The following is a 21,267-nucleotide window of genomic DNA, read 5'->3' as shown; positions in this document are numbered from 1 at the left end:
TTTTTCAAGTTGACTCTAGCTGCCACCTAAGCAATTTCTTGCTCACCATCCCATCTTGACCCCATAGTGGCTCTCCCGGTGCAGAGATGGAGGTCCAGTTCTCTGCCTGGCAGACACGAACAGCTGCAGGAAAGTCAGGAGTGCTGTGGAGCGGGAGCTGGAGCTGGCCACAAGTGGGGAGGTTTGGGGGCCTGCAAATACCAGAATACCAGAGTGGGGAGGGAGCCTGCCTGGAGCTGGAGCCAGGCAGCTGCCAGCCTGCACTTTGTCCTTGTCCAGCTTTCATCGTGGTCCTTGGGGCCCAGGAGTTTTTCAATGGAGCAGCCGCATGGTGAATTCTCTGCAGGGGGTTGGCCTGGGGGTGTGTGTGGACATTCCAGGCATTCTTTACTTCCTCCAGTAGTCTGGAGTGGGGGCGGAGGGAGGAGGGAGGAAAGCAGGCCAGGGAAGGGGATTTCTTTGGAAAGAGAGAATAAAGGCTGCCCGGGTGTCTTCAAGCAGCAGGGGGCCAGGCAGCTAGCAGATGGAGGAGGGGCAGCACCAGGGTAGAGTTGGGGCTGGGTAAAATGCCAGACCCTGTTCCTTTACTACCTTGGGCAGGAGCAATCTGGGACCCTAGGCCCAGCACTTTTCTACCTGAGTGCTTAAGAAGGTCATGCCAAAACTGCTGGTGCAGGTGTAATGGGAAGCTTAGGGCATCAGAGGGTTTTGTTTGTTTGTTTATTATTTTATTTGTTTTGTGGTGCTGGAGATCCTGAGTGCACGCTAAACCAGGGGTCCATCACTGAACTGTTCTACCACTGAGCTCCGCGCTACGCCCCCACTCCTTTTGTTCCTTTTGGATTGAGCAGTTTCTCTGTGTTCCATCCCTGGCAGCCCAGGGGAAAAGTGTTATGAGAAGGCTCAAAGTCCTGCCCTATCCTCCCTCCACCCCAAGAGAACAGAGGCTGTTTTCAAATCACCATTGTGGTTTTTTAATGGAGTGTTCTTTTGGTCACTGAGGGTAGACAGCAGCAGGATATAGAGTGAAAGGACCCAGAGACTCATCTCCAGACAGTGCAAGGGAACTTGTGGGCTTATAAAAGATCCCCCTCCTCTGATTAGAGAGGAGTCATGTACCTCTGTGTATAGGAAACCTGGATGTCAGTGAATTTCCCTAAAACATAGCATTCACATTATAAAGATTCGCTTTTTTAAAAACACAGAATTGAGAACATAAAAATAAATTAAGGACATTCTAGGATCCTGCAAGCCCAGAGAAATTGACACATCCAGTCTAGACTTCAGGAGCAGCTTAGAGGCAGAAGTTCAAGTGTTTGAGGTCCAGGGTGGGTTCCAGAGGAGCGTGGAATCCCTTGAGATGAAGTCTGACAGCAGCCTGAGTCTTGCAAGTCTTTTCGATCTATAGCAGCGACTCCTGGAGGCTCAGGCCAGGTGTGGAGGCTGGGAAAGGGGAGAGGAAACAGAGGCTGCTTCCTACTCCCAGGATAAATAAGGGAGGGTTACTTCAGAGCAGTTCCAGGACACCCCAGGCCTGGTAGGGGTGCCATATTCCAGCCCTTCAAGTGGGATGGGAACTTAAGTGAAGACACACCCCCACTATGGTAGGGAATGAGGAGAGAAGGGGCTGTGCTTGAAGGCACCAAGTGTAACACTTGCTTATGGCAGTAAAGAAGGCAGGCACTGATGGGAGTGTTCTTTCCAGGTCTCTGCAGCCCCACTGCGGGGCAACCAGGACTCCACCATGGGCCTTCCCCGTTCTCCTCTACTCTTCTACTCTTTTTCCCCCTCTATCATCTTCCTCGTTCAATAGGGCTGAAGACACTAAGCCCCTGACACACTTCATTTGCCCATTCCTGGTCCAGTCCTCCATAAGGCTCCAGTGCACACCCTTTTCACTTTTGGAGCTGGGATGCTGGTCCTAGGAGGCAGGGGAGCAGCACTCTCCCCTTAGGACATAGCCAACTACATCTCAGAGCCTGCCCGTCCATCCTCAGCTGAGCTTTGAGCAGATCCCTAGGGCCTGCCGGTAGGCTGCTGTCACTTCCTGGCAGTCTGTCAGGGAAAAGCAGCTATCGCCCAGGGGATCCCGACGCCAGCGCCTCAGGCACTTGCCAGGAGCCTCCGAGGGGGGCTCCTCGAGCCCCATGAGGTTGTCCACAGACACACAACCCCGCAGTGGAGGCTCAGGGAGCCGCTCAGGCAAGTCCAGCTGGTCAAAGGACTCAGAGGACAGGATGCTATCCTCACTTGCAGCTCCCGAAGGACGGCTGGCCCGTACTGGAGGGCGAGACGAGGCCAGTTCATCCAGGGAGCCGAAGGTGGTTGGGGCCGTAAGCTCCAAGGTGGTGCGTGAGAACTTGCCGTTGAGTTTGAGTATGCCCTTGCGGTTCAGGATCAGCTCTGAGGCTTGGGGGGGATTCTGCTCCATGGGGTCCCCACTCACAAACACATCACCGGCGTCCAACAGCTCCCCAGACTCGCTGGGTTCGGGAGAGGAGTAGTAGCCAGACTCGCGCTGCCGAGAGTTCTTCAGGATGCCCTTTTTGGGGAGTAGGGGGGCCACCTGCTCTGGGTTGTTGGAAACTGGGCTGACCTCCTGAGGGGTCTCCTGAGTCCCCTCTGAGGAGGTGGCCCTCTTCTTGAGAATGCCTTTTGGGAGCTTGAGGCTGCTCTTGCCAGGGCGAGGGAAGGTGTCCTCAGCTGGGTCACCCTGGAGAGACTGGGCCATGTCATTCTCCTTGCGGGACTTCTTGAGCGAATGCTGGCGCTCCAGGCCGGGCATGGTGCTCCCACCTCCAGGTGCGTGCTGCTTGAAGAAACTGCACACCTTGGCCCCATTCTCCAGGAGGGGGCGGGAGGAGCGGCGGAGCCAGTCAGCCATGGAGGCTCGGGCAGAGTCAGCAGTGGGGTGCCCACCTTCACGCAGAACCTCCTGCTCCCCTACACGAGTGGCATAGCCCCAGTTGACCCACCAGTGACTGGCCACATCCTCCAGTGTGGCCCGACGGGTGGGGTTCACCATTAACAGCCACCGGATCAGACCACAGGCATCTGGAAGACCAAAGGCAAAGGCTTCAGCTTGGCACCCACGGCCCCTCCCCGTCATGGGCCCCCATTTGAACAAAGACTCTGCTCACTCCTGGGTCAGCTATGAACGTTCCCACTGAGGGCTCCAATCAAGCCCCAGCCCAGGTGGGCTCCCCAGGTCAGCTTTCCTGAACGGACTCTGCTGTTGCCTCTGTCCCATGACCTCTTCATCATCTCTCGTTTGTATGTTAGCATATATTTTCTTTCTTTTCAATGAAATTCTACCCTCTGAAGGTAGGGACTGTGCTCAGGATAAAGTAAGGCTGGCATACACTTCTTCCAGCCTTCTACATCGTATGTGAAAGAACACAGATTTCGGAGGATGTGTGTCACTTGTGTGACACAAGTGTAGCAGAGAGCATCTAAGTCAGACCTTAGGAAGCACTTCCCAGGTATAATAAGGCATGCCTATAAGGAAGGAGACATTCCCTCCTTCCTCAGGGGTCTCAGGCACTGGGGAGGTTCCCTAAACTGCCACTCCAGCCTGGATGCAAACACCCACAAGCTATCACTCACCAGAAGGTTTGAGTGGCTCCCGGTAGGCACCATCGCTGATCTGCTTCACCAGTGTCTTATGATCTTGTCCGTCGAAAGGCATGGTGCCATGCACCAGGATGTAAAGGAGGACACCCAGGGACCAGCTGTCCACCTGAGAGAGAGGATTCAGCAAGGATGCCCATGTGCCACAATCTGGCTGCTAGCCTCACCTCCAACACCAGGGAAGAAAACTGTACATGCTGGAGAACTGCGAGACCAGTGCATCTGGGCATGACCCCCTCCCATACCCAGGGACAAAGGGGGCACACTGCAGAGGGACTGAGGCTCACAGGAAGAAGTGCTATCAACTGCCTCCCCCAGGGAGGACAGCCACAGCACAGGAGCAATGGCTAGACCATCCTTTTGGGCTGGGGCAGGGTGGCACTGACAGATACCACATCACTCAGGGAGGCTGGATTGGGTGCCAAGAAGGTTATGGGAACAAGGGAGCAAGAATGAGATGGGGAGTCAGGAGACCTGAGTTCTGGTGCTAGTTTTGCTACTCCTGGCTAGAGACTTAGTAAGTTATTGCTTTTTAGAGGCCTGAGTTTTGTACTCTCAAAAAGGAAGTAACTAGAAAACTAGCTATCTATCCCGCACGATTCTGACTAAAGCTGGCAGGAGGAGTTGGACCACTCACCTCTGGTCCCATGTAGGGCTTCCCGTTGACAATCTCAGGTGAGGCGTAGAGGGGGCTCCCACAGAATGTCTGCAGGAATTTGTCTTGGTGGTAGATGTTGGAGAGGCCAAAGTCAGCGATCTGCAGTACGGGGACAAACAATGGGTCATACCTAGGTATCCTGCAGCTCTCAGTCCACCCCTTTCCAGATTCCGGGAAACCCCTAGCCCACATTGGGTTTAACTATGTCAACATAGCTCAAGCCCTGGAAGAAAGCATGTTGAGGCTTGTGGCAATGAAGAGTACCTAGGCAGAGGTATATGGGGGCTCTAGGGTCCTCCCTGCTCCCGGACCCCTTTGCTCATGCCATACTCTTCTACTCTAGGGATATTCACTTCTGCTTTGTACACCCTCCTGATCCTGCAAGTCTGCCCCCAAGGAAGCTATCCATGGCAAGAGATCTCCTGTGAAGTTCCAGTTTCCAACAGCTCCCCACACCCATCTCTTTAGTTGTGCCTCCCAGCCTGATCGTGTGCTCCCACGCAGACCTCCTAGCACAGGTGAGACCTTGGGTGAGGTTCCAGGGACATTTACTAACTACAGGAGGGTAGGTCAGCCAGATGGAGGGGAGGACCCACTTCTCATGCCATTGCCAGAGCCCCCAGGGGCAAGCAAGGCCGTGTGATGTCTGAGCTGCCCTTCTCAGAAAAGGGCTCATCTTTCTGCCCTGAGCAGGCACCTGGGGTCAGCCCGGTTGCTAATGGGCAATTGGTGAGAGATGGTAGAACAAAGATCAGGGCTGTGATTATAGCCCTGGAGAAGAAACCTTTCCTAGGACTCTCTGGCCATCTAATTCTGAGAGTTTGAGAGGACCCAACTTCATTCTCTCACTTCCCAGAGATCTGTTCTGATGTATCCTCAGCTAGAGGTGGAGGTCATGCCCTGTTGCTCTTCACCTCTTCACCCCATCAGAGGGTCATGTGTGCCCAGGGTGGGGAGAAACTGTTTATGAAACTCTGGCTCTTTTGTTTATGGTTTTATTGGCTTCTTATCAAGCAGTTATCAGATGAACCCATAGTGAGGTCTAAGATTGGTACAGACAGGAAGGTGCGTGCCTGTCCAGTGTATGTGTGTTTACCAGTTCTGACCTCCCCTCCACCCTGGTCAGCATCAAAGAAACCCCACCTGCTCCAGGAATTGGGTGGGTAAGGGGCATGGACTCAGTACCAGGGCACTGCAGGGCATCTTAGGGCAAAGGTCAGAAACCATGGAGACTTTGTCCTTGATCAGGAATGTTCTAAGGAGGGTCAGAGTGCTGAGTCAACCAGGTACTTGCCAGTCCAGCTCTACTTCAGCTAGCTCATACCATCTCCCCCTTCCAGCACAGAGAGCTGAGTTTATCCAATCTGTACAAAATTCTCCTGACTGACCTAAATCTAACAACTTCAGCATGAGAATTCAGCAGCTGCAGCAAACAGGAAGTAGTGATGGGGTGCTTGGTTGATGGGGAAAGGTGCCAAAAGGATACCTAATTGCAACAGATTAAATTGTGTATCCGTGCATGTGAGTACACATATGCACACATGCAGGGAAAACTCAGGCCCTACCCTACCAGTCTCAATGTTGTGAGTGAAAGGTGACCCTAGATTTAGATGTCTTGTCAGCCTTGTGACATCAAAAGTCCGGGAGTGAGAGACCTTGGTTCTAGGTCAGGCTCAGTCACTGGATAACGGGGTGACCTTGTGCAAGTCACTTCTCATCTTGAGGCCTCTGTGCCCCATCCATAAAGGTGGCATTGGAACAGATGATGGCTAGGTCCCTACCAGCACCATCACAGAAGTCTGAGCTTTGCTTAACTCCTTCAGGAACACATTAAGCACTTAGTGTTATCTGAATGGGACAATGCAGAAAAGCTAGGGTGGGACGGGGAAGCTTCTGGAAATGAGAAGTGGGGCTCACCTTGATATTTCCATTGGCATCTAAGAGAATGTTCTCCAGTTTGAGATCTCGGTGCACAACCCCATTCTGAAAGACAGATGGATTTGAGTCAGTGAATGTCACCAGGGAAGGGAAGAGGATAGAGGACCTCATCTAGAAGGTAACACAAAGGGAGCCAAGTGGGTGGGGTTGAGCACAGGTCGGCTAGGATACCCATCTTTATTGGTGCATTTGCAATAAATCACAGGCTCTTCTATCCCTGCCAAAAGACTCAAAGCCAGAGATCCCAACATTTCCTGGTTTGGGAGTCCAGAAGCCATTTTGTCTTTCTGTGTGATGCTGGACAAGTCATGGACTCTCTGTGGTCCAAACTAGCTCCAGAACCCACCAACTCAGAACACGGCTCGGGCAGGTGGTTGCTTACCTGGTGACAATAGTGCACAGCAGAGACGATCTGCCGGAAGAAATGCCGGGCATCACGCTCACTCAGGCGCTGCCGCTCACTGATGTAGTCATACAGGTCACCCCTACTGGCATACTCCATGACGATCACGATCTTGCTGCTGTTTTCAAACACTGGGGGAATTGAGTAGGAACATCAGAGAAGGGGCCATACATCCTCCCTGGTCCCAAACTACACAGGACCTCACTCTAAGAATGTCTACTAATGGGGTGCAGAGGAAAATAAGGGCAGGAGGAAGGAGGCCTTTGAAGAATTCAGCATCTTCCAGGAATAAGGATAATGGCTTAAAATCAAGGGTAGTGGCTAAAGTCAGGCTTTTGAGAATTCTGGAAACTACTCTGCAAACTCCCAGGAAGTCAAAAAAAAAAAAAAAAAGACAATACTAGTGGGATGAAAGACCAGGTTCTTTGGTTCAGAACCTGACACTTTTTTTCCTAGTGACCTGGGTCAAATCTCTTCTAGATGCATCAGTAAGAAAACAGATTTGCTTGGACAAGTTATTCAACCATTGTGCCTCAGTTTCCTTATTTTGAAGTGGGATAATAACTGCAACTTTATAGAGCTGGGGAGAGAAACGGGTAAAAAGTCAGTGATAGCTCTGGGTCTGGCTAGGCAAGCTGGCACAGTGTCTGACGTACAAGCAAGCACTCAACTGGGCTCGACTGTTTCATTTACAGTAAGTGTACTCATTGGAAATCTGAAAAGAATGCCAATAATAAGGCCTGGCTTGAGGATCAGGAGATGGGTAAAGCATACAAAAGTGGACTGTGAACAATATAGTACCATGGAGATCTGTGAGATCATCACTCCTACCATCTTTGATGTCCCAAAGTACCCAGGCTAGGGCCTAATGCATATGACCTCACACGCAGAAACAATCAATAAGTATGTGGTAATTGACTGGCTGGCTTCCTGACAGACAGCCCACCCCAGCTAGCCCATCTTTATTCACGTGTAGGGGCCTTCTTGTTACCTCAGGTCCTGTCTTGGCTCCAGTCCTCTAGAAAGGTAGGGAGTGGCTGGTTCACCAAATTAGCCCTTCAGCTGGGTGTGTGTCAGAACACGCATGTCCATGACATTGGATTGTTGTGTCAAACGAGTCCTATGAGTTTGGCTTGCTTGGCCAGCCCAGAGCTATTGCTGTCTAGCCTCTGAGAAGGAGCTGAGGGACAAGGCTTCTCCTAAGACCCAACTCCCAGACACTTGGATACAAGACCTGGAAGAAACCCATAATCCCTGAAGCCTGTACTGGGATGGGGATGAATCTAGGGGAGTCCCTCAGACACAGTCACTAGGATTTCCCTGTGTCTGCAGAATCTGCAGGTAGAGAGGCTGCATCCTGGGCTTCAGAGCTCAGTCCTCAGACCCAGGTGAAGATACTGGCATAGGGAGAATTCACACACACACACACACACACACACACACACACACACACACAGCCCAATCACTCAGCGCAGCCTGGCTTAACCAATACTTTGTCATCTGCCCACTCTTCCCTAAGGGAACCTCACAGAGACACAATTAGCCTTCTCAGCCACTTGCTTGGGCTCCTCACGGGACAGGCTCAGGCCACTGGGCCATGCCAGAGTCTCTACCTTTAATCTTCCTATGAGCCAAGAGCGGAGACATCTCTGTTTTTTCAGACAGAGGACAAAGCCACAGGCTCCCTTCCCTCCCTCCTACTGCTACTGTTATTCCTGGTTTCCCATCTAACTGATATTACATAAAGGCTTGGAGCAGACAGGTGTATGTGGGAGGGTTCTCCTCCTCTTTCCTTCGTCACCCTCTCTTGCTCACTTTGTTGTCTGGGTCACAGGGAGGAGGGCAGATGGAATAGAAAAACCAGCACTGATGTCAGAAGAGTGGAGGCCAAGGGAGACCAGGAGAGGCAGAAGCCTATGGACTCGAGAGTGGACTTGAGGGGGCCTGGCTCTTGGGACACATGAAGAACAACGCCCTCACGCTGAGCCAGGTGCAGGTCTATGTGTGTTTTAGCTTCTCTGGGGTTGCTACTCATCTCACTGGGCTAGGAAGCAGTCTAGGCTGGGGATATAGCTCAGTGGGTAGAGCAGCTGCTTAGCATACATGAGGGTCAAGGTTTGATCCCAGGACTTCCAAAAAAACAAGCCTGCAATTCCACTATGAGCAAAGCACAGGGCGCTTAGTGACATTATCTACATTATCTGTAATGTAGATGGGATTATTGCGTTTTATAAATGAAGAACTGAGGAATAAATGAGGAACTGAGGCTGGTGGAATGGCTCAAGTGGAAAGAGTACCTGCCTAGCAAGCATGAGGCCGTGAGTTCAAACCCCGGTGCCACTAAAAAAAATAAATGAGGAAATGAGGTCAGACCCTCTATTAAATGAGTTTTCCTAAGTCATGAACCTAGGTTTCAAACCCAGTTTTTGCTCAACTCTAAAGCCCGTGTCATTTTTTTCTTTGTGTTGCCAGTACAAACACACACACACACACACACACACACACACACACACAACTGCCAACTCCAAAGCCCGCCAACTGTACCTTCATGGATAGCAATGATATGGGGGTGGTTGAGTGACGACATGATCTCAATTTCCCGCCGTATGTGCAACAGATCTTGCTCATCTTTGATTTTGTCTTTTCGGATCGACTTGATGGCCACCTGGGAACAGAGAATGCAAGAAATTGAGGAGAAAGGTCTGCAGGTACAGGCATCCCTGAGGACATACTGGGGGCCTTGCCCTGGAGGTCTGCCTGCAGCTGCTGCACAAGCCATAAAATGCACTGAGAGAAGCCACCCCACCCACCCTTCACTAGGGGAGTTGGCAGAGGGGCTGGAGAGCACCTGCTCTAGAAAAGGTTTTCAGCTGGGTGTGGAACAGTTTTTTATTCAGAGTCTACAAATGAATGAGGAGGGTAACAACCAGCATCCGGCTTCCATAAGACTGATGCTTTGTGGTTTACAAAGCAAATTTGCCCTGATGCACTATGAGTACAAGGACTGGACCTGTTTTCAGCATCACGGGGCCTTGATGCTGAGCACTGAATAACCAGGTTTTTGCATTAGTAAATTGGCCTTCACGACAACTCTAGGAAGTAGGCACAGAAAGCACTGTCCTCCCCATTTGCAGGTGAGGGAAGTGGGACCCAAAGAGGGTAAATGCTCTGCTCAAAGTCACAGTCACTCCTTGACACAGCTGGCTCTCTGATTCTGAATTCACTGCTTTTTCTGCTCCAGCACTCTAAATTGCCATATATAAACAACCAGGCTCTAGCCAAAAGGTGAAAACAACCCAAATGCCCGTCAATAGATGAATAGATAAACAAAAATGTAATACATACATAGAATGGAATATTATTCAGTCATAAAAAAGGAATGAAATTCTGACACATGCTACAACATGGCTGAACTGTGAAAATATTATGCTCAGTGAAAGAAACCAGCCACAGGAAGATAAATAGTATATGGTCCACTTTATGAGGTACCCAAAATAAGCAAAAATATACGGATAGAATAGGGGGCAGGAGGGTAGAATGAGAAAGTTACTATTTAATGGGTGTAGAAGTTCTGTTTGGGATGAAAAAACATTTTGGAAGTGGACACTAATAATTTACAACCTTGAGGATGTACTTAACATGCCACTTAATTTTACACTTAAAACTAGTTAGAATGGCAAATTTTATATTATATATATTTTACCATAGTTGAAAAAAACCACACCAAAACAAATATGAAAAAAAAAAAAACCAAAAACCCAAAACCCCCAAACAGTAGTCTCATCAATCCAGGTAAGGAATGTCCCTTCCCTAGCAACAAGCAAACAAACAACTAGACAGTTACCTAGTCCTCTGGGACTTGCTATCTTTGTAAGGTGATAAATACCATATAAGGATTAACCCGTCTGGCTGGTGCCTGTGGTGGGCTCAGGAAGGGCAGAGTGAGGGGAGAGGAAACAGAGAAAGCTGTGAAATGCAGCTCAAGTCATCTCTTGGGGACTGAAGAGCCTGAGTCTGCTCTATCCCGCTCAGCAGCAGCTCTTGAACGAGGCCCAGGTCACTGTAGCTGATAGGAAAACAGGGCCAGGAGTCCATGGCGTGTGTGAGACACGTTGCCTGGAGATCTGGGCCATGATTCTCCAGGTTCTGACCCTGTCCCTGTGGGCAAGTCCCACCCCTCTCAGAGCCTCAGTTTCCTTTTCTCTGAAATAAATGAGTTGAGCGGAGCTGTCTGAGGGGTTTTCCTGGTCTGATTCTGTGATGTGAACTATACAAATGCTACAGGGCCCCAAAGGCTATGAAGCCTCCATGTGGGGGAGGTGGTGTCCCAGGCTGGTCAGTTCCTGCCAAGTCCTGTCCAAGGACAGGAATGATAAACAAGAGACTTCCTCTTCGCAGGAGATAGGGCAGTTAGGAGAAATCTGCAGGCATAGGCCGAGGTAAACAGCAACTCGTTCAATTTCCCACGGAGGCTGGCCTCCCCTCAAGATTCAAAAGGAGCCAGAGAAGGAAACCCCTGCTCCAGGGGAGGGGCCTCTAATCCACCTTTTCACAGGCTCCGAAGGCACACAATGGCTTCCGGCTCGGCTCCCTGGGACAGAGCCTGTGCTCCCCATCAGACAAGAATGCGGAACGGCCCTAATCCCGTAAGAGGAGTTGCTCACAATGGCCCAGGCCGGTCACCCCAGCAACGGGCCAGGGATGGCGTGCCCTCCGCCCTGCCCCTCCCCCGAAGCTGCAAGGCTGAAAGAGGGGAGGCCCCACTAGGGCCATCCCAGAGCAGGGCAGTGAAAACAATGGCACGGGAGAGACATGGTCACCATGGAGCCTCCTCCTCGTGCTGCAGCTGCAGGGGGTTGGGCTGCTAGCCTTCTGCTCCAACCCACCCATTTCTCCCCTAGAAGCTAAGCAGGAAAAATCCCTGGGCTTGAAACTGGGGCATAGGGGCGGGGGTAGAGGTCCTGAATCCCTCTCCAATTAGGAGGCACCTCTCTCTTCTGGATTCAACCTGGAGCGTCATTCCCACACATCTCTCTCCACACCCCTTTTCTCTCCCTGAAGGGAAGATTTTTTTATGGACAAATTCTTCTCTAAGTTTTTGTTTCTGACATCAGACAATGGGGAACGTGCTGTGAGCTCTTCAGAGACAAAGGTCCTTAAAAAGTGTGTTAGTAGATAGTGAAAACAATCACATATAAAGATATACCACTATCTAGACAGCCAAAAATAACTTGTGAGCTCAAGATGCATACTTTTGCACAGACTAGGCACATCTTGGTTGTATAGTTATGTAAAAGAGAGTGAGATGAATCATAGGCTTGGGGCAGAGCCCTGAAGATAATACCTAACAGAAACAAGGCTCAAAAAAAAAGAAAAAAAAGGGGGGTCTTCAGGATGCTAGGAGTGTGGCTAAAGGGCACATAAGTAGAACCCTAAGGTCCATTTCTTTCAACCCTGGAAACCTGTAATTCTAAATCAGGTTTGTTTGTTTGTTTTGGTGAGGATGGGGGTTAATGCTGGGATCAAACCCAGGGCCTCATGCACCCTGGCACGCACTCTGCTACTGATCCATTATTTGCATTAGGTTCCAGGAGATCACTGCTTGGCTGGCTTGCTTACCTTCTTTTCCAGGAAAGAAACAAATTATATCATAGGGTCTTTATCAGTCCCCAAGCAGGTAATAGACAAGAAGAGAGATGTACCTTTGCCTTGGTGGGGCTGGACCACTGTTCCCAACTTTTCCCAGAACTAAGAGGAGAGGTCTCTCAATATACAACAAAGTAAATCAGATACAGCACTAGCGCAGGTCTTGACAGAGCTCAAGCATACAGAAAGTATTTAACAATTGTTTACTAGTTGAACACATACCACAAATAAATATTTATTGGCTAAGTCCTTGAGTGGATCTTTGACCCAAGGAACCAGTACCCAGATAAAATTTTCTTCCCTTCCAGGCCAGGGTGGAGTCCATCTCAGTTATGAGAAATAATTATTAGGGACCTTTGTTCTTACCTGCAAGGTAGTTGGTAACTATATTCTAGAATAAAAATAAGCAAACTAAGGCCAAGGAAGAAGGTACCAACTGCTGTCCTGGCTACCCAGAAGGCCACATAGTCGTGGTTTGTCATGGTACAACTATTCCTTTTACTCTCAAATATTATATGGTCACCATCCTCAGATGGAGAAAGGAAAACCAGCCCAATGAAACCAGCTGGTTCCTTATTTGCACTTATGAAGCTGTGTGACTCAAGGCAGTCACTTGGATTATCTGGTGAAGTGGGCTGGCTAGTTTTAATGTATTGTTCTGAAAAATTAAACAACAGTGATTCTTTAAATGCCTGCCGAAGGCCTACTATGTATCTGGGACTATGCTAGGTGGTGAAGATTCAGACAAAGACTGGATAGTCATTGTGTAATGGCCCTCTGTCCAGTGGGAGAACTAGCAATCAAATCCACTTCTGTCTAGTGTGACAAATATGGTAGCTAAGGACCCTGCCTAACAAGGGGCTCCAGGAGCACCAGAAAGAACTTTCTTTGCCTAGAGGAGCAGTGGAAAACATCCATGAGAGAAAACTGTTCTAGATCTTGAAGGATGGGTGAGAGTTGCCAAGCCAAAGGAGATGGGCTAAGGAGGGGCAAGAGCGCTCTAGGTAGAAAGCATTTGCACATCAGGATGGTCTCTAGGCTCTCTTCTACCCTCTAGCATTCTGTGCTGGGCTTCTTCCCAAAAGGGCCACCTGCTACTGTGCCAGGAAAGTGCTAGGCAAGGATTGTTTCAAGACCCCAAACTAGGGCCATATTGACCTACCAGGAGAATAATTCCTGCTGATACCGTCCTAGTAATATTTTTGTTCCTGCAGCCCTGCAAGTTGGAAAGGCAGCTGGGCTAATTTCTTATCTCATTTTGCAAACAGTGAACAATGGAAGTCCAGAAAGGCACACTGAATTTTTCAAGGTTCCTCAATGCATCAAGACAGAATCAGGATCTAAGATAGAGGGGTGTTGTCTGGAGAAATTACCACCTCAGAAGTCAAAAGTCCCTTGGAAGTTCCCAGCCTTATCTCTTATTCCTAGAGAAGGGACTGCCCCATATCTTGCTCCAGGTCAGGCTGAATAGCCAACCCATCCCACTTACAAATATATAGACATGCTGGTCCTATGCCAACACCCCAGTGGGGGTGGAGCTCCACTGGTAAATACTGCCTCCCTCCCAGAATGATTTGCATTTATGAGAGTGTGGTAGAAAGGTCTTAGAAAAAAAAAAAAAATGGAGATCCAGAGATTCCAGGTGCTGGGAGAAGGTGTAAGCTTGGCATCTCTGGTCATAGCTATCACCCTGATTTGGAGCCAAGATCCTTGACTCCTCTCTGGCCTTTTACGGGGCAGCTGCTGTCTGGGAGGCAGGCAAGAAGCTGGAGGATGACCCACTTAGATAGTGGAGTAGAGGTTGGGCTAAGCTGGCTGGGGCTGAGCAGACTGGGGATGGGGCTAGGGGCGGCTCACCACCCCACTAAAGAACCAGGCAGGGAGCAGGAATTGGCTCTGAGTGGAGCCTGCACCATGCCATCCCTTCCCAGTTGCCATACAGCCCCCTCTGCCAGGTTCCTGGGCCAGGAGCTTCCCGGCCCAGCCCTCTTGTGTGGTTTGGCTGGAGCCCAAGGACAAGAGTCGCCTGTAGCCTCCCTCCCTGCTGCTGAGCAGGCAGGTGCAGGCGGAGCTGGGAGGACAGCATCGGCCCAACACGCCTTTGGCAGCTGGCCAGCAGGAGCCCTTCTCTGAATAGGCTGAAGGAAAGGCTAGGGCTTCGAACAAAGCAGATGTCACAGTGGTTTGTATCAAGAAAGGTTGATTACGATTCATACTCATTCAGACTCAGTATAGAGGGGTCCCCAGGAAAGGGAAGGCAGGGTTTGGTCAAAGCCAACCTTGCCCAGACAATAACATTTTGTGTGTCAGATACTACAGTACAAAGCACGTTATATATATTCACTTATTTAATCCTAGAAGAATGGAATTATTATAATCCCCACTCTACAGAAACTGAAATAAAAGAGGTCGTGGGATTTGAGCCCTGGCAATCTCGATTCTGAGCTAGGCAGCCATCCCCACGAGGTTTAAAAGCCAGGAATATAGTGTAGTTTCCCCATCCAGGATCATCAACAGAGTCAAGTGTGTGGGGGTGGAGGGTGGCTCCCAGTGACTTTTCCCACTCTTAAGCACAGCCTGGAGCGCTGGGAAAGGCTGCAGAACTCACTGTTGGAATGACAGAGCAGTGAGGCAAGCCCAGGCTCATCTCAAAGCCAACTTGCAGACCAAGACTCAGCTCTTGGTCATCCAGGGCCTGGAATGGACAGTCTGGGGCTTCTGTGCTACAGGCCTATTGCTAACCAGCCAGAGGATGTCACCTCTCCTCTCTGGGCTTCAGTTTCACCCACTGTCTATGAAGGAAATAGATCATCTCAGTCATTTTCAAACATTTTGAAAGCCCACTAGGCAATTCTATATATAAAAGAATCCAAAGCATTCCCACCCCACAGCTCTACCGTGTGGACTCCCCTTTGTAACGTCATGGCACCCCTTGAAGGTGAGACTTCATGTAGATCTCGCCACAGGCTTTTGGTGGCCACCATTCCAGAGAGCCCAGCATATGTTTCTCTTTTTAGGGGGAGGGATAATCAGGGGAGCTGGAAGAACCACAGGAGGAAATGTCATCTGGATACCAGGAATGTATCCAAGATCCAGAGCAAATGTTTGTTTTTCCTCTGATGCCCTCCTGCAGCAGCCATTAGTCCACCTACCTACCCCCCCCGCCCCTCCCGACAAGCCCATCTGGCCCCTACTAAACCCATCTAGACAGGTTGGGAGAGCAACGTGTGCTAGGCTTCCCTATGAATCTAGCCCCCACCAACAATCTCAGGCCATGTGGGGAAGGTCTGGGGGAGTTCCCATGTTCCTGTCCTCCATTTAAGTATCTTGAGGCACAGGGCTCTCTCTTCAGGACAGTTCAGATGCAGAGATGGGTGGGTGGGGATGAGGGCACCACTCCAGAACTGGGAAATCACTAGCACAACAGAAAGCTACTCTCCAAGAAAAAGAGGGACCCTGAACAAATTCCCAGCAGCAGTACTGGGTGGTCTATGGATCAGGGAGGTTCAGGGCAGGTCCCACGCCTACTGATTTTGGCTCCCTACACACAGCAAGAGGCACAGAGCCATGGAGTTTCTTCTGAATTCTCTCTGTTTTGATGTAACAAGAGCTGGAATCCCTGCCTAGAGTCACTGAGGTTTGAAAACTGAAAGCTGATTTAGCTCACTCTGAAATCAAATGAGATCTCTCTCTCCTCCTTCCTGCCACCCCTCCTCCCCATACACAACGGTGACCTCCGTCAAGAGTCTGTTGGAATCTCTGAACTTCGATCTCAGTTTCTCAATTTCTGGGCCGCCCCAGTCCCCACAGTCCAGTCTTGCCCCCAACAAGAAACATGGGGCACAAGCCACGAGCAACTATTTTCCAGCTAAGCTCCTGACAAAGCCTGAGCCCAGGAGTCTCGAGCCTGGAGCCGCACCAGGCCCTCACACTTTATAGAAAGAGAAAGAAAAGGAAAGCCAGGAAGTACATAATTGCCCAATAGCTGTAACCTGGCAGCAGGCAACTGGGGATTGTGCCAGGCGTTAGCAGGAAAAACATACTTGGTCCTGTTGATGGGGCCATAATCCACCCCTTTCTCCAACATCTACTCTCCTTCACCAATGAAATGACTTCTTGAGTTTCGAACCAGCTACTGGCTGCAAAAGCAAACACTATCTGGGGAAAGGAGTCTTGATACAGCTAACAAGGCTAACTATGGGCACACACACACACACACACACACACACACACACACCTCACAGCCAGCACTTAACTGGATTTGGCAACACATAATCCCTAAACCACCTGCTCTAAAGGCTTCTTAAAATACAAATTATAAACTTTCAGAATAAATTCCCGTTGAACCAGAGAAACGAGCACCCCAGCTAATTCCCACGCACACTACACAAGTTTGAAAACCACTGTTGGCTAACTTTTGGCAAATCTGCCATCTTTTCAGGGCTGGCCTTTCCAGATCTATCAGTTCTCACTGCAAGTTCTATGTGTCAGGACCAATTTAAGTTCACATTTGTATCATATTCAATCTTCCTAGCAGCTTGTGAGGCAGGCTGTTCTTTCTCCATGTTTGCAAAAGGGGAAACTGAGAATACAGAAGTAAAGGCAATTGTTCAAAGTCACAGATTGCTGTGACTATTACCCACACACTAAATCAACAGGACAAGTTCCTGCAAAGGCCCCAAACCCAAAGGTATCTCTGGTGCCAGTGGACCTGGCACCAGAGTCTGGTTTCACATTTCTCGGAATCAAATACCCAGCATAGTGCAATTTTTACCCACTCTCGGAGCTGGAAAGGACCTGTGTCAAACCTATCCCTGTGCAAATCTGCATCGTATGCTGGACTGCCAGATTTGGAGTTGAGAAACTCCACACCTCATTCATCATTCAACCACACACATTTTTATCAAACACCTGCCAAGATCTGGTACCTTCTACCTTCTCTTTCCATCCACCCTTATCGAATGGTCTGTTCCAAGCAAAATTCAACACAAGCCTCATCTTCTCCAAGTACAAGGACATGCTGCCTGGCGTTGCCTGCAAGATCTCCCCTACAATCATGGACAACCCCCCGCCCACGCCCCGTCCCCCGCAACCTCAGCTTGGTGCAGACTGCGTGCTAACGACCCCACCGAGCAATGCACTCCGGCCGGCGGCCACCCGGCCGACGCCGCAGGAGGCACTCACCAGGCGCCCCGAGCTCTCCCGTGCCTTCTTCACCTTCCCGTAGGTGCCCTTGCCCAGGGTCTCCAGGAACTCGTAGCGGTGCCGCAGGTTGTGTTTGTGATGGTGCCGCTTCACCGCCTGCTTCTTCATCAGGGGCTTGGGCGACTTGATGAGCCCATCGGCCAGCGGCCCGGCGAGCTCCACGGTCAGTGAGGCGGCGGCCGAGGGAGCCGGGCCCGAGCGCCGAGGAAAGGCCAACGACTCCATAGCGAACGAGAGGTGAACGAGGGTGAAGGGGAAGGCGACCGGCTGCGCTGCGGGAGCTAGAGCCCGCGGCACGTGTCCCGCACCCGCACGGAGAAGTCACAGCGGTACCGGAGCGCGCTGTACAGTGCCGCATTCCAACTTGTTATAAACGCTCCGAGCCGGATTTCCCTGGCCACGCCCCCCGACGCCCATTGGCCTGCTAGTCGGCGGCGCGTGACCCAGGTAGCTCTCATTGGCTCACCCTCGACCTGGCTGGGAAAGGTGTGTGTGGAGCCCCGCCTACCTGGGGGCCGAGTGGAGGTGGCTTGGCGGGTTGGTTCTACTCAAGTTCCGAACCTTACTTCGAGCGCCCTCAGTGAGTGGTCCTCGGTCCTGCTTAAAACCACCTGTTCTGTTGTGCTGTCGGTAAGGGGCAATCTGAGGGCACTACATGTCAACAAAGTGTTTCTCCATACTGAGTAAATTTGCTTCTCCCAAGTCAAAGGTTGTAAAGTCCTTTGACCACTTTTTTTTTTTTTTTTTTTTGAGGTACTGGGGTTTGAACTCAGGGCCTTACACCACTTGAGCCACGCCTCCAGTCCTTTTTGCTTTAGTTATTTTTCAGATAGGGCCTTGCCTTTTTTTGTCCAGCTGGCTTCTGACTGCAACCCTCCCATCTCTGCCTCGGGTGGACTTGGGGCCTTTTGGCTACTTCTTTAAGTTCACATAGGAGGAAGGAAGATGGAATGAGATGGAGGCTGACTGCAGCCAAGGGGGAGGGCTGACGGTGGTGAGCTGCTCTGGGGTGAGTGCCCTCCTCTTCCCTTTTCTGTTAGGTAAACCTTAACTGGATCCTGGAATCCAAGGATCCTAGACCGTCCTCACCTTGCAACTCAGCTACACTGGAGGCTGAGGAAGGAGGATCACAGCAGAGCAAAGTGCTAGGCCCGCTCTCAAAAAACAAACTTAAAAGCACAGCAACTAAGAGACAGCATAGATAAGTGGGACCTCATAAAGCTAAAAAGCTTCTGCTCAACAAAAGAAATGGTCTCTAACTGAAGAGAACACCCACAGAGTGGGAGAAAATATTTGCCAACTATACATCAGACAAAGGACTGATAACCAGAATATATAGGGAACTTAAAAAACTAAATTCCCCCAAAACTAATGAACCAATAAAGAAATGGGCACGTGAACTAAACAGAACTTTCTCAAAAGAAGAAATTCAAATGGCCAAAAAACACATGAAAAAATGCTCACCATCTCTAGCAATAAAGGAAATGCAGATTAAAACCACACTAAGATTCCACCTCACCCCTGTTAGAATAGCCATCATTAGCAACACCACCAACAACAGGTGTTGGCGAGGATGCGTGGAAAAAGGAACCCTCTTACACTGCTGGTGGGAATGTAAACTAGTACAACCACTCTTGAAAAAAATTTGGAGGCTACTTAAAAAGCTAAACATTGACCTACCATTTGATCCAGCAATACCACTCTTGGGGATATACCCAAAAGACTGTGACACAGGTTACTCCAGAGGCATCTGCACACCCATGTTTATTGCGGCACTATTCACAATAGCCAAGTTATGGAAACAGCCAAGATGCCCCACTACTGATGAATGGATTAAGAAAATGTGGTATATATACACAATGGAATTTTATGCAGCCATGAAGAAGAACGAAATGTTGTCATTCACTGGTAAATGGATGGAATTGGAGAACATCATTCTGAGTGAGGTTAGCCTGGCCCAAAAGACCAAAAATCATATGTTCTCCCTCATATGTGGACATTAGATCAAGGGCAAACACAACAAGGGGATTGGATTTTAAGCACATGATAAAAGCAAGAGCACACAAGGAATGGGAGGATAGGTAAGACACCTAAAAAATTAGCTAGCATTTGTTGCCCTTAACGCAGAGAAACTAAAGCAGATACCTTAAAAGCAACTAAGGCCAATAGGAAAAGGGGACCAGGAACTAGAGAAAAGGTTAGATCAAAAAGAATTAACCTAGAAGGTAACACACATGCACAGGAAATCAATGCAAGTTAATGCCCTGTATAGCTATCCTTATCTCAACCAGCAAAAACCCTTGTTCCTTCCTATTATTGCTTATACTCTCTCTACAACAAAATTAGAGATAAGGGCAAAATAGTTTCTGCCTGATATCAGGTATCAAGGGGGTGGGAGGGAGAGGGAGGGGGTGGAGTGGGTGGTAAGGAAGGGAGTGGGGGAAGGGGGAAGAAATGACCCAAGCATTGTATGCACATATGAATAATAAAACAATAATAATAAAAAAAAAGCAAAAGAATTGGGGGCATGACTCAAGGACAAGTGTGAGGCCCTGAGTGGAATCCCCAGTACCACCAAAAAAAGAAAGAAAAAGAAAATAAAAACTTAACCTCTCAAAGAGGGCTTGTAGGGTTGAGTGAATCCTTCAAGATGTAGTGGAATTTATGTTTATTCATTTATGAAAAACATATTACACTTGTATTTAATTTGTATTCCTAAATCTGTAAGTAACTGCCCCACCCAAGGTTTTCCTCTTTGTGATTTTAGAGTCAGGAAGACTGATGGGGGTTTTTGAGGCCTGGAAGACCAGGTCCAAAATCCCCATTTTGAGTGAAATGAGAACATCTCTAGGCTTTCTTCTCCCTTGTATGGAGAGAAAGTAGCATTTCCTGTAGTCTTTTGATAATTCTGTAAAGTGAATATTATTCTGCTCAAAGCCACACAGCTGGTGAGAAAGCAGCAGAACTGGGACGCAAAGCCTGATCTGTGGGGAGGAGAATGGACAATAGGCTTCTCTGAGGGAAACCCCTCCTTGCAAGCAGACAGAGCCATGACTGGATTCTAGCTGTGCTGGGCTACCTCCCTCTCCCCTCCTAGAAGATAGCGTCTCCAACTGTTTTTCACAGTATGCACAGGATGATGATCTCCAGTTGATTAATTTTGTATTTAGTGTCTGCACATTTTCCTTCTTCCACTGACCCCTGGATCCTTCCCAGTGAAAGTTATGGATAGCTGTCCCTCCATGGAACCCTTTGCCTCCTTTGTGTCTCCTTATGCAGGAGCCCAGCCTCTGTCCCCCAAATAATCTGGAGGTTCACAGTAGGTAGCAGTAGTTTGCTTTGGGTAATATGTGAAAGTAGAATGAAGCCCAAGAGGACCTGCTTGCTCTCTCCTCTCCATCTGTGTCCATTCGTGGGAGCTCATCCAGACAGATTAGAACTTTGAAAAGTAAGCATGGGTAATGTAAGAGCAGGCACAGGGTTGAGTCCTGGGAGACCTGAGTTCTAGTCCTGACTAACGTGCTGGCCTGGGGATATAATAACAAAGTAGACATGGCTTCTGCTTTCGGACAAACTCAGTCCAGTGAAAAATAAACAAGCAAATCCTCATGGAGGGAGAAGTGTTCATGATGAAGGAGGGACATAAAGACCTTGGAATGATGACAGAAGGGGCCCCCTAGTCTCCAGAGGGGAGGAGGCTAGTCAGGGGATGCTTCCTGAAGACAAGGCTTTTCAATCTAGGACCTGAAGGACATGTGACAATTAGCCAGCTAGATCAACAATAAGT

At 49.5% G+C, this 21,267-nt stretch overlaps 1 protein-coding gene across 1 annotated transcript; it reads right to left on the bottom strand.

The window, feature by feature from the left end:
• Positions 1 to 950: 950 nt before the first annotated feature.
• Nuak2 (NUAK family kinase 2) lies at positions 951 to 17,852 on the bottom strand. The gene is made up of 7 exons (XM_020167063.2): positions 17,460 to 17,852; positions 9,174 to 9,294; positions 6,609 to 6,760; positions 6,206 to 6,271; positions 4,268 to 4,387; positions 3,607 to 3,739; positions 951 to 3,054 (listed from the first exon to the last, which is right to left on the bottom strand). Exons 1-7 carry the CDS (start codon positions 17,703 to 17,705, stop codon positions 1,994 to 1,996), a joined length of 1,899 nt encoding a protein of 632 aa, XP_020022652.2. The 5' UTR covers positions 17,706 to 17,852; the 3' UTR covers positions 951 to 1,993.
• Positions 17,853 to 21,267: the final 3,415 nt, after the last annotated feature.

This window comes from Castor canadensis, chromosome 11, assembly GCF_047511655.1.
Source record: "Castor canadensis chromosome 11, mCasCan1.hap1v2, whole genome shotgun sequence".
NCBI classification, from domain to species: Eukaryota; Metazoa; Chordata; class Mammalia; order Rodentia; family Castoridae; genus Castor; species Castor canadensis.
The sequence above is the reverse complement of the archived record's forward strand: the minus strand, read 5'-3'. Positions and strand labels throughout refer to the sequence as shown.